General features: G+C 34.1%; 1 protein-coding gene across 7 annotated transcripts in view; it reads left to right on the top strand.

Moving 5' to 3' along the window:
* LOC143230260 (proton channel OtopLc-like) overlaps positions 1-21,369 on the top strand; it is a 43,598-nt gene extending 22,229 nt beyond the window's left edge. For 6 of the 7 annotated variants that reach the window (XM_076463499.1, XM_076463498.1, XM_076463496.1 and 3 more), the window contains 4 exons: positions 6,231-6,345; positions 12,393-12,657; positions 18,793-18,953; positions 20,911-21,369. In XM_076463499.1, the coding sequence (XP_076319614.1) occupies positions 6,231-6,345; positions 12,393-12,657; positions 18,793-18,953; positions 20,911-21,354 (985 nt within the window). In that variant the 3' untranslated portion in view covers positions 21,355-21,369. Of the gene's footprint in view, positions 1-2,433; positions 2,897-6,230; positions 6,346-12,392; positions 12,658-18,792; positions 18,954-20,910 lie in introns of those variants that run through there. The other variant, XM_076463501.1, reaches the window with a different exon arrangement.
* Positions 21,370-22,479: the final 1,110 nt, after the last annotated feature.

The following is a 22,479-nucleotide window of genomic DNA, read 5'->3' as shown; positions in this document are numbered from 1 at the left end:
GTAGAGTGATTACTTAACCACATTCAGTATATTGTAGAGTGATTACTTAACCACATTCAGTATATTGTAGAGTGATTACTTAACCACATTTAGTATAGTGTAGAGTGATTACTTAACCACATTCAGTATATTGCAGAGTGATTACTTAACCATATTCAGTATATTGTAGAGTGATTACTTAACCACATTCAGTATATTGCAGAGTGATTACTTAACCACATTCAGTATAGTGTGGAGTGATTACTTAACCACATTCAGTATATTGCAGAGTGATTACTTTACCACATTCAGTATATTGTAGAGTGATTACTTAACCACATTCAGTATATTGTAGAGTGATTACTTAACCACATTCAGTATATTGTAGAGTGATTACTTAACCACATTTAGTATATTGTAGAGTGATTACTTAACCACATTCAGTATATTGTAGAGGGATTACTTATTCGCAACTTTTCACATGATGTTTATATGTTTGTCCGCTTAACTTGTTATTAATGACATATGGACTCAATCTCACATTGTTTTATTTTACACATTGTGACATGCTATACGCTTCAAAACAAATAAATGGACTCTGAACAAATATTTTTAGATTTACATCAAGGAATATGACAAGAAGAACCTACAACCAATCATTGTTAGCTTCTTCAAAACAAGCCAATGAGGGAATATATCAATTCTAAATGCAGTTTATTTTCCATTCTTATTCAAATATGGCGCTATATAAGTAGGTGAGCGAACGGTATTGTGAGCTGTTTTGCAACTAACTCTCTCACTCTCTTCTCTCTGGAGCATCTATCGGGATCACGGTTAGGTTCTTTTTCATTTAAATATCTTTACCCTATACAGTGTGACATATCCATATCTGGTTCCTATTTGTTATCTCAAAAAGTGAAACAATAAATCGACACTAATATATAATAAAGTAATATTTCTTAAATCTAGCTGTTCTCTATACTTTACGTTCATAAGTAAACGAGTTAGCCAAATGTAAAACTGAAATGATCTCCATGGAGTTTTGTTTTTAGATAGTCAGTAGCCTTGAGGCTACGAATAAAAACACCGTATAATGTATAGTAAAAACACCGTATAACGTATAGTAAAAACACCGTATAACGTATGGTGCCTTGTAACTGAATTGTAGTAAATCATTACTCGAGAGGCGGATATATTTAACCATCAGTACAGATGATATGGAAATGAAGACGATTATAAATATTCCCCCTTCAACCTACTAAGGAAGAATCTGAGTACCCCACAAATGTTTGCTTTTATACAAAATCATGTAAATTGTATAAACAATTAATGAAAATATAGTTCATTATTTATCAATAAGTACCTACGTCGTTACAATTTATTACGAATTGTGACCTATATACTCTTAAGAATAGGTACGGATCGGAAAGTCCAAGGTTTGAGCCGCAATATTTTCCTGAACACTTTCCGCATTAATAGCTGTGGGTGCGTTATAATTGTGACAGACAATTTTTTTATTCACTGTAGGCTGTAGATGACACTGGATGGTTGCCCTCCCCTTAATTGATTGCCATAAGTTAGGGATAGATCGCCACGCCTGAATCTATCGGGTCTATGACCTGGCTGTTTAGCCTATGTATTGCATAATGTGCCACTTAGGGAGAAACTCCCATTAAGATTTTATTTTTATTTCTCAGCTGTTGATGCTACAAGGAACCAATTACACACAATTTCAGTTGTTAAGTGTTTATCTTTAGTACAGAAACATACCTAGTGTAACATGTCTCTTGATTTTACTTCACCTAGTTCGCCAATTCGTTTGTTCCTAATCACTGCTCAGAAACTCTTTTAAGTAAGTCTAGTTGGGCGAAAGATAAATCCATTTACCGCCAGGATTTGATCATTTTTCTTTAATGTTACAAAAATAAGGGTTAGACAAATAACAAAGATTTTTGAGTTGTCCATATTCAATCAGCAAATTACCTTAGATTGAACTGTTTAGCTGAAAGTTCGTTATTGTTTGTTTTTTTCAGAGCGATGGGATATTTGCACTTTGTTTATCGTGAGAAATCGAATCTCGGATTTTTAGCATTGTAACTCCATAATTTTATTGCGAAAATTTCTGGTCTTAAGAAGCATAAGACTCGAAATAGCAGGGTCATCAGGTCACAGACTTAAGAAAATTAATCAGCAAATAATTAGAGACACGTGGCCTTATAGGCTACTTACCTTAACAGTTATATCACCAATAGGTTGGACTCTATCAACTATCTTCAAACATATAGAAGTTTTTGTTTTGTTTCTAATTAAATCAGTCTGTATAGCTAACTGTAATTTTTAAAAGATTAAACACCACATATTGTATTGCATGTTTTGTGAGACACTATGAAATACTAAATAATTTTTTTTTATTTGTTATTTTTAACTCATCAATGCGAAGCACCCCCTGGTGGTAGGATAGTTTTGTGATTCTTCTGCTCTCGTTCACGTATTCCAACGATAAAGGGGGTTCTTCATAGCGTTTATTCAACCCTATTATTTAGCTGTATAATAACAGCCAAAGGCTTAGTTGAGCCATTGTGATTGTAACGCCACAACTTTTGTCAGAAACGATTTCCATGGTGATCAAGTGGAACACACAAACAGATATATACATTCTTTAATGACCAGTTCAAGTTTTTTGTTGTTTTTTCAGCAAGTCCTTCTTGTAACTCAAAACGATTTGGACTGTGTTGAACTCTAGATGCTCGAGTCGTTCTGAGACAAATGGTTTCGGTCATGACGAAATGGTTTAATTTCTTCTAACGGTTAAAGTATCAGCTTTTATATAAATGTTATTTGTACAAGATCGGATATTATTAATGTTAAGGAAACGTAGGAGATTCTTACTATAGAGAAAAACGACAATGAGACTAAGGTAAGTTTAGTGTTTACATAATTATAGTCTTCTGATAATACATATGTAAGTTTAGTGTTTACATAATTATACGTCTTCTGATAATACATATATAATTTTTATAACGCAAATTCAGTTTAGTTGTTTGTTCTTTTTTGTCATTTCTATACAGTGCAAACCAGAGCGTTTTGTTTTATGCTTTAGAGTTACACTTACTACAAAAGTTCAAATTATTCTATATAACCCGATCATGAAAAGCGCTATAAAACATGATAAAGTAAGAACTGTTTAGAAAAATCTACCTGCATAGATCAGAACTAAAATGTAACCCACTATCTCTAAATATAGATAATATATCGGTCTAACTAGGACTATTCAGTTATAAAACCAAATCGTATAATGATTAGGGTCAATTAATTCGTCAGTTGGGTGCTAACTCTGTTAGCTAAATAAACCCAGTAATATAAGTCTCAAGTGAAAAACGAAACGAAAAGAGTCTTGGATTCATGTTGTGCGTGTTTGAAAGAATGAGGCAATACAATGCAGTTTGTAAGTCAAGCCCGAGGTTAGCACAAGTGTTTAATTATATAGAAGTTAGTTTAGTAAACCAGTGAGATGTTACTGCTCTAAAATATCAAATGGCCTTCTTAAAATTCACAAAGTGCAAGGAATGAAGAGCTTGCAGAAAATTCTTAATAGTTTGATAGTGATGACAATCATGTAACATTGTACAGAATAAAATGTATTAATAATACATTATTTAACGACTTTCATTGGCATTTCTTAGTCCGTACTGTTAGGTTTAACATCACTGTTTGGACTCTTATAACGTTTCAGAAAACCTGTATTTAACTCGAGATTCGGACAATGTTCCTGAACTTTTAATGTAAATACAAGATGCCAATATGACTCAGTCTTAAATTTTCCAGACAGTGTTTTGTTGAAAAGCCTACATAATATTCTATCATCTTCGTGTATTTGTACCATGCAATACATAATGTAACACTTATGTATTCAAGATTTAAACGACACTACCAATCCTAACTCACCAATGTGTTCTTTTGCTTGAATTTTCTTTATCAATTGTGAATAAAAGAATTACAATTGTAAGTCTGTTTCATAGACCTTGTGACATATCAATGTTTGGGTGGGAAATAATTGGCTTTGATGATGTCAGAAATTATATTCAAAAATGTGTAAGCGAATCTCAAAACTCGACAGCTTGTTGATAGATAATATAACAATATGTATTCTATCAGATATAGTCAGTAGTAAGACAGTATAACAACATGTATTGTATCAGATATAGTCAGTAGTAAGACAGTATAACAATATGTATTGTATCAGATATAGTCAGTAGTCAGACAGTATAACAATATGTATTGTATCAGATATAGTCATTAGTCAGACAGTATAACAATATGTATTGTATCAGATATAGTCATTAGTCAGACAGTATAACAACATGTATTGTATCAGATATAGTCAGTAGTAAGACAGTATAATAACATGTATTGTATCAGATATAGTCAGTAGTCAGACAGTATAACATCTATTGTATCAGATATAGTCAGTAGACAGACAGTATAACAACATGTATTGTATCAGATATAGTCAGTAGTCCGACAGTATAACAACATGTATTGTATCAGATATAGTCAGCAGTCAGACAATATAACATGTATTGTATCAGATATAGTCAGTAGTCAGACAGTATAACATGTATTGTATCAGATATAGTCAGTAGTCAGACAGTATAACATGTATTGTATCAGATATAGTCAGTAGTCCGACAGTATAACAACATGTATTGTATCAGATATAGTCAGCAGTCAGACAATATAACATGTATTGTATCAGATATAGTCAGTAGTCAGACAGTATAATAACATGTATTGTATCAGATATAGTCAGTAGCCAGACAGTATAACATGTATTGTATCAGATATAGTCAGTAGTCCACATTATAACAACATGTATTGTATCAGATATAGTCAGCAGTCAGACAATATAACATGTATTGTATCAGATATAGTCAGTAGTCAGACAGTATAATAACATGTATTGTATCAGATATAGTCAGTAGCCAGACAGTATAACATGTATTGTATCAGATATAGTCAGTAGTCCACATTATAACAACATGTATTGTATCAGATATAGTCAGCAGTCAGACAATATAACATGTATTGTATCAGATATAGTCAGTAGTCAGACAGTATAATAACATGTATTGTATCAGATATAGTCAGTAGCCAGACAGTATAACATGTATTGTATCAGATATAGTCAGTAGTCCACATTATAACAACATGTATTGTATCAGATATAGTCAGTAGTCAGACAGTATAACAACATGTATTGTATTAGATATAGTCAGTAGTCAGACGGTATAACAACATGTATTGTATCAGATATAGTCAGTAGTCCGACAGTATAACAACATGTATTGTATCAGATATAGTCAGTAGTCAGACAATATAACATGTATTGTATCAGATATAGTCAGTAGTCCACATTATAACAACATGTATTGTACCAGATATAGTCAGTAGTCCACAGTATAACAACATGTATTGTATCAGATATAGTCAGTAGTCAGACAGTATAACAACATGTATTGTATCAGATATAGTCAGTAGTCAGACAATATAACATGTATTGTATCAGATATAGTCAGTAGTCCACAGTATAACAACATGTATTGTATCAGATATAGTCAGTAGTCCGACAGTATAACAACATGTATTGTATCAGATATAGTCAGTAGTCAGACAGTATAACATGTATTGTATTAGATATAGTCAGTAATCAGACAGTATAACAATATGTATTGTATCACAGCAAGAGAATACTAAAGTTATTTTGTTTACAATCTACTTTATTGTATTTTATTCATTTCCACAGTGAATATTGTGTTCTTATTGTTACATTATATTCAGTTCTGTTCCACCTGTAGCCCCTTATCATTTATTTGTCTTTTCACAACACCGACATTGTTCATATTTTGTTGTACGTTCATTTCACTCACTGTGTTGAGGTATTTCAAACTTTGTTATCATCATTAATTCCAATATTATAAATTAAAAGCGTCATCCTTCATGATGAATGTGAAAAACGTAATGGAGTAATAAACCAAGCATCCTGTACAATTCTTCTGTTGTGTGTTTCAAAACAACAGGTACGTTTTTCTTATAACTGTCAAAACACCATCTGGAAGCCAATAAAGATGTCACAAGTTCATAACATAGATAACAGCTAACTATTTGTTGATTATTCAAAATTACCCTTCTTCCTGCTATCTCTTCTTGTTCATTACTCCAAATGCCTAATGCTGCTAACATTTTTGTTCCAGAACACAGCAGTTTATCCTGATGAGTTCTATGTATGCCCAGCTCCTGGTGGTAATTTGTATAACCTTCTTCACCTCTGAAGTTGTCACACCTTCGGTGCCTCTATTCTATTTTGAAGTAAGTATCCACTTCAGAAATTTAAATTATATCACTTAATAAACAACAATATATCACCAACTCTTATAGTACAGTTTACAGAAGGTTTAACTTGATTCATACAATAAACATCAATATATCACCAACACTTCTTGTACAGTTTATCCAACGTTTAACTTGATTCATACAATAAACAACAATATATCACCAACTCTTGTAGTACAGTTTACAGAAGGTTTAACGTGATTCATGCAATAACAACAATATATCACCAACACTTCTTGTACAATTTACTCAACATTTAACTTGATTCATACAATAAACAACAATATATCACCAACGCTTCTTGTACAGTTTACTCAACGTTTAACTTGATTCCTTTTCAACAACAATATAACACCAACTCTTCTAGTACAGTTTACAGAAGGTTTACTTAATAAACAACAATATATCACCAACTCTTCTAGTGCAGTTTACAGAAGGTTTAACTTGATTTACTTAATAAAGAACAATATATCACCAGCTCTTCTAGTACAGTTTACAGAAGGTTTACTTAATAAACAACAATATATCACCAACTCTTCTAGTACAGTTCACAGAAGGTTTAACTTGATTTACTTAATAAAGAACAATATATCACCAGCTCTTCTAGTACAGTTTACAGAAGGTTTACTTAATAAACAACAATATATCACCAGCTCTTCTAGTACAGTTTACAGAAGGCTTACTTAATAAACAACAATATAACACCAACTCTTCTAGTACAGTTTACAGAAGGTTTACTTAATAAACAACAATATGACACTAACTCTTCTAGTACAGTTTACAGAAGGTTTACTTAATAAACAACAATATAACACCAGCTCTTCTGGTACAGTTTACAGAAGGTTTATTTAATAAACAACAATATGACACCAACTCTTCTGGTACAGTTTACAGAAGGCTTACTTAATAAACAACAATATAACACCAGCTCTTCTGGTACAGTTTACAGAAGGTTTATTTAATAAACAACAATATGACACCAACTCTTTTGGTACAGTTTACAGAAGGTTTATTTAATAAACAACAATATAACACCATATTTATATTAAATGTCGCATGTGCCTCATCATTGTACCAACCACTTCATATACTTTTCACAAGACTTTGAAACACAGAGTCCAGTTTTGTTTCACTTGCATGTCCACACTAGTGCCCAAAACACAAAGGTTTTACACTTCTTAGAAAATGACCTCAGAAGAGTTATCTGCTCATAACTGTAGCAATAACATGTTTTCTATATTCAGTAAGAAATGTGTTATCATTGTTCAGTAGCAATAGTGTTCTCTGTTAAATATTAATAATGTATTATTTGTTTTGAGATAACGTAAGCTATAAGAAAATTAAGTTTGTTGATATGCTACTTTTAGACATGTACGTCTACACTGTTTAGTGGTACAGTAATAGCTAGAGGCCATATCATCAGTGTTTTCGTGGATTCCTTTACTCTCACAGTCTTCTGTAAGTAAACGTTATACCATGAAACTATAGGCTTACCTCTGTGGAGTATTGGTTATAGTTTCGGTGAACTTTTCCTATTCGTCACTTCTTATCTGAATGGTTCTTGTTGTTAGGCGCTCTTTTTGACGACATGCAATATGCGGAGTTCACTTTTGATTAATATAATCAGAAACTGTTGTTATGCAACTTAGATAATTACGTCAACTAGAATGGACAAGCTCGACTTAGCTTATAGAACCTTAATTATTAGACCTACATAGTTTTTATCACAGTCAGTTTTATAACATGATAGAGAATTTCAAGTTTAGTTACATTGTCTCCTGTAACTTGCTTCCAGTACTGGTTGTTTTTCTTACTGAGAAAATTACTTTATAAAGAGCAGTAAATATTTTTCAGTTAATTAATTCATTTTTTTAAAGTGTTTACTTAAAATTAGTCAATCTAACTGTCTGAGGTTGAGAATATAAAAGTTTGATTCTTTGGTCACTTAATTTGAAAGAAACGATCGCTGAAACCTCCTTTCCAAACGATCTCGTACTTTTCATGAAACCTCCCTTCCAAACGATCTCGTACTTTTCATGAAACCTCCCTTCCAAACGATCTCGTACTTTTCGTGAAACCTCCTTTCCAAACGATCTCGTACTTTTCGTGAAACCTTCCTTCCAAACGATCTCGTACTTTTCGTGAAACCTCCCTTCCAAACGATCTCGTACTTTTCGTGAAACCTTCCTTCCAAACGATCTCGTACTTTTCGTGAAACCTTCCTTCCAAACGATCTCGTACTTTTCGTGAAACCTCCCTTCCAAACGATCTCGTACTTTTCGTGAAACCTTCCTTCCAAACGATCTCGTACTTTTCGTGAAACCTCCCTTCCAAACGATCTCGTACTTTTCGTGAAACCTCCCTTCCAAACAATCTCGTACTTTTCATGAAACTTCCCAAACGATCTCGTACTTTTCATGAAACCTTCCAAACGATCTCGTACTTTTCATGAAACCTTCCAAACGATCTCGCACTTTTCATGAAACCTTCCAAACGATCTCGTGCTTTTCAAAACAATTTTATCGAACAAGAATCCTGTGTACTAGAGTATCCATTTCATCTGGGTGATCAACACGGCGGTTGTGTTTCAAGACCGACAGCCGTTAGTGCATAACTTAGAAATTCAGTCCGAGTAAAATAAGTGATTCTTATTAGTTGCTTTCCCTCAGATGGTTTCAGTTGATTGTGATAAACGGTTTTAAGTTTCATTTTTATCTATCTCTTCATCCTCGTGTCTTTCTTTGTAAACATTAAAGATGGCTTCCACCAGTTTTCTACCTGGACTTGTCTTAATAAGGATGATATATTATTTACCACACATCAAAACAGCACGAAAACATAGACGCACATATAAAATGAAAAGATAAATAAAGTTTTCATTTGTTACGGAAATGTTCTTTAGTTAATGTTCTAATCGTTGTTTTCGTTTTACTTCTTTGTTGTTGTGCTGTAATTTATGTTTCTGTCCACTTTTCTACTTTGTTGTGCTGTAATTTATGTTTCTGTCCACTTTATTTTACTTCTTTGTTGTGCTGTAATTTATGTTTCTGTCCACTTTTCTACTTTGTTGTGCTGTAATTTATGTTTCTGTCCACTTTATTTTACTTCTTTGTTGTGCTGTAATTTATGTTTCTGTCCACTTTTCTACTTTGTTGTGCTGTAATTTATGTTTCTGTCCACTTTTCTACTTTGTTGTGCTGTAATTTATGTTTCTGTCCACCATTTTACTTCTTTGTTGTGCTGTAATTTATGTTTCTGTCCACTTTTCTACTTTGTTGTAGTTGTAATTTATGTTTCTGTCCACCATTTTACTTCTTTGTTGTGCTGTAATTTATGTTTCTGTCCACTTTTCTACTTTGTTGTGCTGTAATTTATGTTTCTGTCCACCATTTTACTTCTTTGTTGTGCTGTAATTTATGTTTCTGTCCACTTTTCTACTTTGTTGTGCTGTAATTTATGTTTCTGTCCACCATTTTACTTCTTTGTTGTGCTGTAATTTATGTTTCTGTCCACTTTTCTACTTTGTTGTGCTGTAATTTATGTTTCTGTCCACCATTTTACTTCTTTGTTGTGCTGTAATTTATGTTTCTGTCCACTTTTCTACTTTGTTGTGCTGTAATTTATGTTTCTGTCCACCATTTTACTTCTTTGTTGTGCTGTAATTTATGTTTCTGTCCACTTTTCTACTTTGTTGTGCTGTAATTTATGTTTCTGTCCACTTTTTTACTTTGTTGTGCTGTAATTTATGTTTTTGTCCACTTTTTTTCTACTTTGTTGTGCTGTAATTTATGTTTCTGTCCACTTTTTTACTTTGTTGTGCTGTAATTTATGTTTTTGTCCACTTTTTTTTACTTTGTTGTGCTGTAATTTATGTTTTTGTCCACTTTTTTTTTACTTTGTTGTGCTGTAATTTATGTTTCAGTCCACTTTATTTTACTTTGTTGTGCTGTAATTTATGTTTCCTTCCACCATTTTACTTCTTTGTTATACTGTAATTTATGTTTTTGTCCACGTTTTACTAGTTCCTTAATAAAAGGTCGAATTAATGTATCGCAAATAAGTTAAAAGTGGACACCACTTATACCATTAGTTGTTCTCTTCAGCATTTCAATCTTCCTCTAATGTTTTAATTATTCTACTTTTTACCCCATTCTGATAGATATTATTATTATTGTTACTTTTAAAAGATTATTTTAAGTCTTTATTTAACTGTCACGTCAGCATCGTTTCAATAATGTAAAGCATCTACATTACTTTAAGGTAAAACATCTACATTACTTTACAGTAAGGTAAAACATCTACATTACTTTACAGTAAGGTAAAACATCTACATTACTTTACAGTAAGGTAAAACATCTACATTACTTTACAGTAAGGTAGAACATCTACATTACTTTACAGTAAGGTGAAACATCTACATTACTTTACAATAAGGTAAAACATCTACATTACTTTACAGTAAGGTAAAGCATCTACATTACTTTACAGTAAGGTAAAGCATCTACATTACAGTAAGGTAAAACATCTACATTACTTTACAGTAAGGTAAAACATCTACATTACTTTACAGTAAGGTAAAACATTTACATTACTTTACAGTAAGGTAAAACATCTACATTACTTTACAGTAAGGTGAAACATCTACATTACTTTACAGTAAGGTAAAACATCTACATTACTTTACAATAAGGTAAAACATCTACATTACTTTACAGTAAGGTAAAACATTTACATTACTTTACAGTAAGGTAAAGTATCTACATTACTTTACAGTAAGGTAAAACATCTACATTACTTTACAGTAAGGTAAAACATCTACATTACTTTACAGTAAGGTAAAGCATCTACATTACTTTACAGTAAGGTAAAACATCTACATTACTTTACAGTAAGGTAAAACATCTACATTACTTTACAATAAGATTAAAACATCTACATTACTTTACAGTAAGGTTAAAACATCTACATTACTTTACAGTAAATTAAAACATTTACATTACTTTACAGTAAGGTGAAACATCTACATTACTTTACAATAAGGTAAAACATCTACATTACTTTACAGTAAGGTAAAGCATCTACATTACTTTACAGTAAGGTAAAACATCTACATTACTTTACAGTAAGGTAAAACATCTACATTACTTTACAGTAAGGTAAAACATTTACATTACTTTACAGTAAGGTAAAACATCTACATTACTTTACAATAAGGTAAAACATCTACATTACTTTACAGTAAGGTAAAACATCTACATTACTTTACAGTAAGGTAAAGCATCTACATTACTTTACAGTAAGGTAAAACATCTACATTACTTTACAGTAAGGTAAAACATCTACATTACTTTACAGTAAGGTAAAGCATCTACATTACTTTACAGTAAGGTAAAACATCTACATTACTTTACAGTAAGGTAAAGCATCTACATTACTTTACAGTAAGGTAAAACATCTACATTACTTTACAGTAAGGTAAAACATCTACATTACTTTACAATAAGGTAAAACATCTACATTACTTTACAGTAAGGTAAAACATCTACATTACTTTACAGTAAGGTAAAACATCTACATTACTTTACAGTAAGGTAAAACATTTACATTACTTTACAGTAAGGTGAAACATCTACATTACTTTACAATAAGGTAAAACATCTACATTACTTTACAGTAAGGTGAAACATCTACATTACTTTACAATAAGGTAAAACATCTACATTACTTTACAGTAAGGTAAAACATCTACATTACTTTACAGTAAGGTGAAACATCTACATTTCTTTACAATAAGGTGAAACATCTACATTACTTTACAGTAAGGTAAAACATCTACATTACTTTACAATAAGGTAAAACATCTACACTACTTTACAGTAAGATTGAAACATCTACATTACTTTACAATAAGGTAAAACATCTACATTACTTTACAGTAAGGTAAAACATCTACATTACTTTACAGTAAGGTAAAACATCTACATTACTTTACAGTAAGGTAATACATCTACTTTACTTTACAGGGTTTTTATTTCTTTCTCTATGGCGTTAGTCTACTTTTCCTACTCTATATCAACATTTACATTCTGAGAGAAATTCCGCATAATATTTCAACCTCTGATGATGGTGAACAGAACCCTTCCATCATGGAAAACCTCCGCAGATTTGGTGACCGTGGTCAAAAGTTCGAACCAGGTGATACTCCTGTTCCCCCTCGTCTGAAGAAATCGAAAATTTCGGAAAATGATCGCAGCCATGGAAATCTGCTTCTTCGAATTGGAGCCGTTGGTAAGTTGCAGTTGAAACATCAAGGATTCTGATCGTTTGGAGCCATTGGTAAGTTGCAGTTGAAACATCAAGGATTCTGATCGTTTGGAGCCGTTGGTAAGTTGCAGTTGAAACATCAAGGATTCTGATCGTTTGGAGCCGTTGGTAAGTTGCAGTTGAAACATCAAGGATTCTGATCGTTTGGAGCCATTGGTAAGTTGCAGTTGAAACATCAAGGATTCTGATCGTTTGGAGCCGTTGGTAAGTTGCAGTTGAAACATCAAGGATTCTGATCGTTTGGAGCCGTTGGTAAGTTGTAGTTGAAACATCAAGGATTCTGATCGTTTGGAGCCGTTGGTAAGTTGCAGTTGAAACATCAAGGATTCTGATCGTTTGGAGCCGTTGGTAAGTTGTAGTTGAAACATCAAGGATTCTGATCGTTTGGAGCCGTTGGTAAGTTGCAGTTGAAACATCAAGGATTCTGATCGTTTGGAGCCGTTGGTAAGTTGCAGTTGAAACATCAAGGATCCTGATCGTTTGGAGCCGTTGGTAAGTTGCAGTTGAAACATCAAGGATTCTGATCGTTTGGAGTCGTTGGTAAGTTGCAGTTGAAACAACAAGGATTCTGATCGTTTGGAGCCGTTGGTAAGTTGTATTTGAAACATCAAGAATTCTGATCGTTTGGAGCCGTTGGTAAGTTGCAGTTGAAACATCAAGGATTCTGATCGTTTGGAGCCGTTGCAGTTGAAACATCAAGGATTCTAATCGTTTGGAGCCGTTGGTAAGTTGCAATTGAAACATCAAGGATTCTGATCGTTTGGAACCGTTGGTAAGTTGTATTTGAAACATCAAGGATTCTGATCGTTTGGAGCCGTTGGTAAGTTGCAGTTGAAACATCAAGGATTCTGATCGTTTGGAGCCGTTGCAGTTGAAACATCAAGGATTCTAATCGTTTGGACCCGTTGCAGTTGAAACATCAAGGATCCTTATCGTTTGGAGCCGTTGGTAAGTTGCAATTGAAACATCAAGGATTCTGATCGTTTGGAGCCGTTGGTAAGTTGCAGTTGAAACATCAAGGATTCTGATCGTTTGGAGCCGTTGGTAAGTTGCAGTTGAAACATCGAGGATTCTGATCGTTTGGAGCCGTTGGTAAGTTGCAGTTGAAACATCAAGGATTCTGATCGTTTGGAGCCGTTGCAGTTGAAACATCAAGGATTCTAATCGTTTGGAGCCGTTGCAGTTGAAACATCAAGGATCCTTATCGTTTGGAGCCGTTGGTAAGTTGCAATTGAAACATCAAGGATTCTGATCGTTTGGAGCCGTTGGTAAGTTGCAGTTGAAACATCGAGGATTCTGATCGTTTGGAGCCGTTAGTAAGTTGCAGTTGAAACATCGAGGATTCTGATCGTTTGGAGCCGTTGGTAAGTTGCAGTTGAAACATCAAGGATTCTGATCGTTTGGAGCCATTGGTAAGTTGCAGTTGAAACATCAAGGATTCTGATCGTTTGGAGCCGTTGGTAAGTTGCAGTTGAAACATCAAGGATTCTGATCGTTTGGAGCCGTTGGTAAGTTGCAGTTGAAACATCAAGGATTCTGATCGTTTGGAGCCATTGGTAAGTTGCAGTTGAAACATCAAGGATTCTGATCGTTTGGAGCCGTTGGTAAGTTTTAGTTGAAACATCAAGGATTCTGATCGTTTGGAGCCGTTGGTAAGTTGCAGTTGAAACATCAAGGATTCTGATCGTTTGGAGCCGTTGGTAAGTTGTAGTTGAAACATCAAGGATTCTGATCGTTTGGAGCCGTTGGTAAGTTGCAGTTGAAACATCAAGGATTCTGATCGTTTGGAGCCGTTGGTAAGTTGCAGTTGAAACATCAAGGATCCTGATCGTTTGGAGCCGTTGGTAAGTTGCAGTTGAAACATCAAGGATTCTGATCGTTTGGAGTCGTTGGTAAGTTGCAGTTGAAACAACAAGGATTCTGATCGTTTGGAGCCGTTGGTAAGTTGTATTTGAAACATCAAGGATTCTGATCGTTTGGAGCCGTTGGTAAGTTGCAGTTGAAACATCAAGGATTCTGATCGTTTGGAGCCGTTGCAGTTGAAACATCAAGGATTCTAATCGTTTGGAGCCGTTGCAGTTGAAACATCAAGGATCCTTATCGTTTGGAGCCGTTGGTAAGTTGCAATTGAAACATCAAGGATTCTGATCGTTTGGAGCCGTTGGTAAGTTGTATTTGAAACATCAAGGATTCTGATCGTTTGGAGCCGTTGGTAAGTTGCAGTTGAAACATCAAGGATTCTGATCGTTTGGAGCCGTTGCAGTTGAAACATCAAGGATTCTAATCGTTTGGAGCCGTTGCAGTTGAAACATCAAGGATCCTTATCGTTTGGAGCCGTTGGTAAGTTGCAATTGAAACATCAAGGATTCTGATCGTTTGGAGCCGTTGGTAAGTTGCAGTTGAAACATCAAGGATTCTGATCGTTTGGAGCCGTTGGTAAGTTGCAGTTGAAACATCGAGGATTCTGATCGTTTGGAGCCGTTGGTAAGTTGCAGTTGAAACATCAAGGATTCTGATCGTTTGGAGCCGTTGCAGTTGAAACATCAAGGATTCTAATCGTTTGGAGCCGTTGCAGTTGAAACATCAAGGATCCTTATCGTTTGGAGCCGTTGGTAAGTTGCAATTGAAACATCAAGGATTCTGATCGTTTGGAGCCGTTGGTAAGTTGCAGTTGAAACATCGAGGATTCTGATCGTTTGGAGCCGTTGGTAAGTTGCAGTTGAAACATCAAGGATTCTGATCGTTTGGAGCCGTTGCAGTTGAAACATCAAGGATTCTAATCGTTTGGAGCCGTTGCAGTTGAAACATCAAGGATCCTTATCGTTTGGAGCCGTTGGTAAGTTGCAATTGAAACATCAAGGATTCTGATCGTTTGGAGCCGTTGGTAAGTTGCAGTTGAAACATCGAGGATTCTGATCGTTTGGAGCCGTTAGTAAGTTGCAGTTGAAACATCGAGGATTCTGATCGTTTGGAGCCGTTGGTAAGTTGCAGTTGAAACATCAAGGATTCTGATCGTTTGGAGCCATTGGTAAGTTGCAGTTGAAACATCGAGGATTCTGATCGTTTGGAGCCATTGGTAAGTTGCAGTTGAAACATCAAGGATTCTGATCGTTTGGAGCCGTTGGTAAATTTGTTAAAATCTAAAGGATTCTGACCTTTGGAACTGTTAGTAAGTATCTCTTTCGATTCTAGATGGTTATGATAAGATGGATTCTTAAATTTCGTGTTGAAGACTAATGGATTTTGGATAATTTGGAATCGTTGGTAAGTTTTGTTTTCTATCGTAGATGATTCTTGTCCTTCGAATATGGAGTAAGTTGAATTTTAAAAACTGAAGGATTCTGACCAGTTGAAAACATCGGTCAGTTTTCTTTTAAATTTTAAAGATTCTTGCATTGTTAATTTCTTATATATAAAAACATATGTGAAGTGGTATATAAAAAACTTGTGAAGTGGTATATAAAAAACATGTGAAGTGGTATATAAAACACATGTGAAGTGGTATATAAAACATGTGAAGTGGTATATAAAACACATGTGAAGTGGTATATAAAACACATGTGAAGTGGTATATGAAACACATGTGATGTGGTATATAAAACACGTGATGTGGTATATAAAAAACATGTGAAGTGGTATATAAAACATGTGAAGTGGTATATAAAACACATGTGAAGTGGTATATAAAACACATGTGAAGTGGTATATAAAACACATGTGAAGTGGTATATGAAACACATGTGATGTGGTATATAAAACACGTGATGTGGTTTATAAAACACATGTGAAGTGATATATAAAACACGTGATGTGGTATATAAAACACGTGATGTGGTATATAAAACACATGTGAAGTGGTATATAAAACACATGTGATGTGGTATATAAAACACATGTGAAGTGGTATATGAAACACATGTGAAGTGGTATATAAAACACATGTGAAGTGGTATATAAAACACATGTGAAGTGGTATATAAAACACGTGAAGTGGTATATAAAACACGTGAAGTGGTATATAAAAAACATGTGAAGTGGTATATAAAACACATGTGAAGTGGTATATAAAACACATGTGAAGTGGTATATAAAACACATGTGATGTGGTATATAAAACACATGTGATGTGGTATGTTGAATGCTTACAAAAAGATGTTTATTTGGTTCATTCTTAACGCATGAACTCTTTAGATTTTCGAATGATCCAGCTATTTCAGTTTTGTCATTATGCTCACGAAACGAGTATCTCCATAGTGATAGCAGTCAAATAGTTTTTAACCTGGAAACATTATAGACACATAAATTTCAATTCATTTTTTTTTAATTTTCCAGTTTCTCCAGTGGATACCACTAATCTCCAAAAGTGCCCACAGTTATAATATTTTTGATTTTATGGTTTCTGATTTACTATTTTTTATATTACTGTTTTATTTAATGGAACCAAGCTGATTTTGGTACCAGGACAGTCCATAGCTCTTCTCAGGTTGTTTAACAACTAAACATCTAACAGTTTCGAGCTTGGAGCCATCGCTAGTTTATAAAAAATGAGGTCGACCGATAAAAATTTTTCTAAGACGTAAACAGGAATTGACTTGTTGGAAGTTTTTGCCGCAATCAAAGATAAAAACCAAAGTTTAGTTGATTTGATCCTTGGTTTGGAGTCTCCTTTGAGAATATTTCAATAATGGTGTATATTAATCACCTATTGGTAACACTAGGCTGTTACCGTTATGATTAATACGGGATCGTGTACTGAATTTTTGCCAGTTTTTCTTCGTCACCAGAAAAAAAGCTAAAGTGAATGGGAAGGAATATAGACATATTTTCTCCTCTGCATTAGTAATTACATAAATATGTTCATCATGTATCGGAATGAAGTAATACCACGTGGTACAATACACTTTATATACCACGTGGTACAATACACTTCATATACCCCGTGGTACAATACACTTTATATACCACGTGGCACAATACACTTTATATATCACGTGGTACAATACACTTTATATACCACGTGGCACAATACACTTTATATACCACGTGGTACAATACACTTTATATACCACGTGGTACAATACACTTCATATACCCCGTGGTACAATACACTTTATATACCACTGACACAATACACTTTATATACCACGTGGCACAATACACTTTATATACCCCGTGGTACAATACACTTTATATACCACTGACACAATATACTTCATATACCACGTTGTACAATACACTTTATATACCCCGTGGTACAATTAACTTTATATACCACGTGGTAAATACACTTCACTTTATATACCACGTAGTACAATACACTTTATATACCACGTGGTACAATACACTTTATTTATATCGAACTTATGACACTATCTAATAAACCGAAAATCCCGTTTGTAATTATGTGATTACTCCATTCTTTCTTGACAAAGACAAAGAGGTAGTAAACTAGTTCACACAGCGAAACTGACTTAAAGTTATGAGGTATGTGGACTTTTGGCTTTAGACTTTTGTTCAACAAGGTAAAATGGGAGAATCTTGACTTACACGTACAACCCATTAGTTCGTGTACTGAGGTTTAATAGGAAAATCTATAATTATATGGTTTCGAATGTATATATTCTATATGGAAACGTTTCTTTGTTCTTTATTTTTGTGACTTTTATCACAGTAAGAAATGAGTGGAATAATTTGTACAACATTTTGAGCGTTGAAAGACAAAAATAAAGCCACGGTATTCCAAAAGTTGCATCCCTTCAGTGGCACAACGGTACGTCTGTCGACTTACGCCGTTAGAAACGTGTCTCGATACCCGTGGTGAGCAGAGCACAGATAATCCATTGTGTAGCTCTGTGTTTAACTATTGTACAAACAAACTTAAACATTAAAATACGTAGAGTTTTGTTAGTGAACGTGTGAAATCTTTTACATGAATTATTTTTATTTTTAGGTTATGTAACTTTTCAGAAAATGGAGAAACATTTTGCAGATTTGACAACATATTATCTTCGGTTTTAAATATTTCACTGTGTGTTTGTTCACCAACATTTTAATATGCAATATATTAAATAGGTTTTCTTACAATTTTCGATCTTTTAGCTTTCGGACTTGGGACGATGGTATACAACGGATTGGAGTTTGGACAGTTCTTTGAGATTCCTTACACGTCCCCGTGTTACACTATCCTGCTAGGAATCAAACCTATTTTGCAAATGCTCTTCACCTTCGCTCAGATGTATTTTATATTTGTTAACGCTCGGGTGAGTTTAAAAATTTTTGTCTGTGGTTTAGTAAAATAATTGTAGTTATTTTTATATATTTCGTTTCTTAAATGAACCCCCTTCAGTGGCACAGCGGTGTGTATGCGGAATTACAACGCTAAAATACAGGTTTCGATACCTGTGGTTGGCAGACAACACATAGCTCATTATGTAACTTTGTACTTAAAACAACAACAACAATAAAAGCCCTCAGTAAACCAGAATTATTTTTATTTACGTTTTCTTTTTTAAGGAGTAGATGGCGCTGCTTCTTGACCGTGTACCATGTTCACAAAGAATTCAAGCTGACAAGCTCAGTTCTTACTAAATATCCATTTGAAATCGTACAAACTGAGAAAATAAATTTTAAGTAGATATATACTAATGTATTTAAAGATATGTAAAATAAAACATTTGTTTCCTTTCAAATGTTCCAGATTAACAATATATATATATATATAACCAGAAATGGCGCAGTTAAACATTTTAACTAAATAGTTAATCTAAAAATATTTTAACTACAAATCTTAATGTAAAAACTATTTTGCTATTTTGCACTGTCACGCATCAAGACAACGATCCCTCCTCTATATTTTAGTAGGTTTTCATTGTCACACATCAAGACAACGATCCCTCCTTTATATTGTAGTAGGTTTTCATTGTCACACATCAAGACAACGATCCCTCCTCTATATTGTAGTAGGTTTTCATTGTCACACATCAAGACAACGATCCCTCCTCTATATTTTAGTAGGTTTTTATTGTCACGCATCAAGACAACGATCCCTCCTCTATATTGTAGTAGGTTTTCATTGTCACACATCAAAACAACGATCCCTCCTCTATATTGTGGTAGGTTTTCATTGTCACGCATCAAGACAACGATCCCTCCTCTGTATTGTAGTATGTTTCCATTGTCACACATCAATACAACGATCCCTTCTCTATATTGTAGTAGATTTTAATTGTACACGGTGTTCGGTGTGCAGTTGTGTCTGTTAATCAATATATAAGTGCACAGTGACTTTCCGAACGCGCTGCAGTATATTAAAACAACACTAATCGTGTTGTGGTAGACTGGTATTTTGACACATTAAAACATAGATTAGTTAAGAAATGCTCGTGAATGAAAGTTTAATGTCAAAACTGGAAAATATTTATTTATTGGCGTCAACACACTTTCTATATAAAGCAGGACAATTGTTTATTTATTGGCGTCAACACACTTTCTATATAAAGCAGGATAATTGTTTATTTATTGGCGTCAACACACTTTCTATATAAAGCAGGACAATTGTTTATTTATTGGCGTCAACACACTTTCTATATAAAGGAGGACAATTGTTTATTTATTGGCGTCAACACACTTTCTGTATAAAGCAGGACAATTGTTTATTTATTGGCGTCAACACACTTTCTATATAAAGCAGGACAATTGTTTATTTGTTGGCGTCAACACACTTTCTGTATAAAGCAGGAAATTGTTTATTTATTGGCGTCAACACACTTTCTGTATAAAGCAGGACAATTGTTTATTTATTGGCGTCAACACACTTTCTGTATAAAGCAGGACAATTGTCTAACCAAGATTGACCATGAGGTTCTTGTTTATTTCACCTTCACAACAAAAACATTAATCAAGTTTCTAGATAAAGCGTTAATGTTTCCTCATGAAACATTTCTAGTATTAAAGCTTAATATACACGACATAATATTTCAACACAGTCTCCAAAAGAAACGTAATAAGATGTTGTTTATAAAAAGAAACCAGCGCCATGTGTTTGCGAAAACGTCAGTTTCTATCATAGCCAAGCTGAAACCACGTGCATCTTCGTGAATGTTTAACTATTATTTCGTAAGATATTCTTGAAATTGAGTGTGTAAAGTACTTATTGGTTAAGACTAATGTTTAAAATATTGTGTATGATATTCTTAGAAGCTTCGTGTATTTTGGCAGTTGAACATCCACAAATTCAAAGTGATAGCAAGATTTGGTCTGATGCATCTCATTGCCACAAACTTGTGTGTGTGGATCAGGATGCTGGGTAAGGAGACACTGCACGAGATCACGCGTCACCTACTAAAGAAAGGGCACCACGGTTTGCTGGAAGAGTTTATGATGCCCTTCAGAGGTGAGTTACGTCTCGTCCACGCGACATCTGGGACTTCTATATTATTCCTTTTTCATATCTTTTCATTACGTCGTCGTTTTTATGGTAAGGCCCGACATGGCCAAGTGGTTAAGGCGCTCGACTCGCAGTCTGAAGGTCATGGATTCGAATCCTCGTCTCAGCAATCATGCTCACCCTTTCAGCCGTGGGGGAGTTATAAGTTACAGTCAATCCTACTATTCGTTGGTAAAAGAGTAGCCCAAGAGTTTTTGATGGGTGGTGATGACTAGCTGCCTTTCCTCTTGTCGTACACTGTTAAATTAGGGACGGATAGCGCAGATAGCCCTCGTGAAGCTTTGCGCGAAATTAAAAAAATAAACAAACAATTTTATGATAAATCATGTTTGGTTTTATCGGTAGGAGGGAAGAGCCCATTTTGTGGAATGGGTCGTTTTGCTTGGAGTACATAAATGGGTCGTTTTGCTTGGAGTACAAAAATTGGGTCATTTTGCTTGGAGTATATAAATGGGTCATTTTGCTTGGAGTATATAAATGGGTCATTTTGCTTGGAGTACATAAATGGTCCAAAATGTGTAGTTTCGTTTATTGGAGGTGAGTAGTCAAGAATGTGCGTTCTCTGAAGGTTGTAATGACTGGTTTGATTTGTTTTGAATTTCGCGCAAAGCCATGCAAGGGCTATCTACCTACGCTAGCCGTTCCTAATTTGGCAGTTTGAGATAGAGGGAAGGCAGCTGGTCATCCCTACCCACCTAACTCTTTGGCTGCTCTTTTGCCGATGAATAGTGGGATTGATCGCTACATTATAACGCACCCACGGCTGAAAGGGCGAGTATGTTAGATGGGTTGTAATGATCTAGCTGTTTTTGTAATATTTATTATTAAACCAGACAACCATATATCTTCAAGAAGTATGCTGTTGGTTCATAGTAAAAATATTTTAAGAAAACGTTGATTTGTAAAAAGAAGGAAAAAGTAAACGTGTCGATACATCGATACTACCCACAGACTTCGTATATCTCTCTCTTTTTATTCGTTGAACAGTCAGTCACTATATTTGTGTTCTTTTGTGAACTCGAGTATAACGAAAATCTCTTTCACACAAGAATCTCCAACTTTCAACAATTTACAAAAAAAAAAGTCATTTACATATTTAATAGAATTAGAATCAGATATTTACATGTGTAATAGAATTAGAATCAGATATTTACATGTGTAATAGAATTAGAATCAGATATTAACATGTGCAATAGAATTAGATATTTACATGTGTAATCGAATTAGAATAAGATATTTACATGTGTAATAGAATTAGAATCAGATATTTACATATGTAATAGAATCAGAATCAGATATTTACATATGTAATAGAAATAGAATCAGATTTTTACATGTGT

The sequence above is a fragment of the Tachypleus tridentatus genome, chromosome 10 (genome assembly GCF_004210375.1).
Source record: "Tachypleus tridentatus isolate NWPU-2018 chromosome 10, ASM421037v1, whole genome shotgun sequence".
Taxonomy (NCBI): Eukaryota; Metazoa; Arthropoda; class Merostomata; order Xiphosura; family Limulidae; genus Tachypleus; species Tachypleus tridentatus.
Note: the sequence above shows the minus strand (reverse complement) of the source record. Positions and strands in the feature narration are given on the sequence as shown.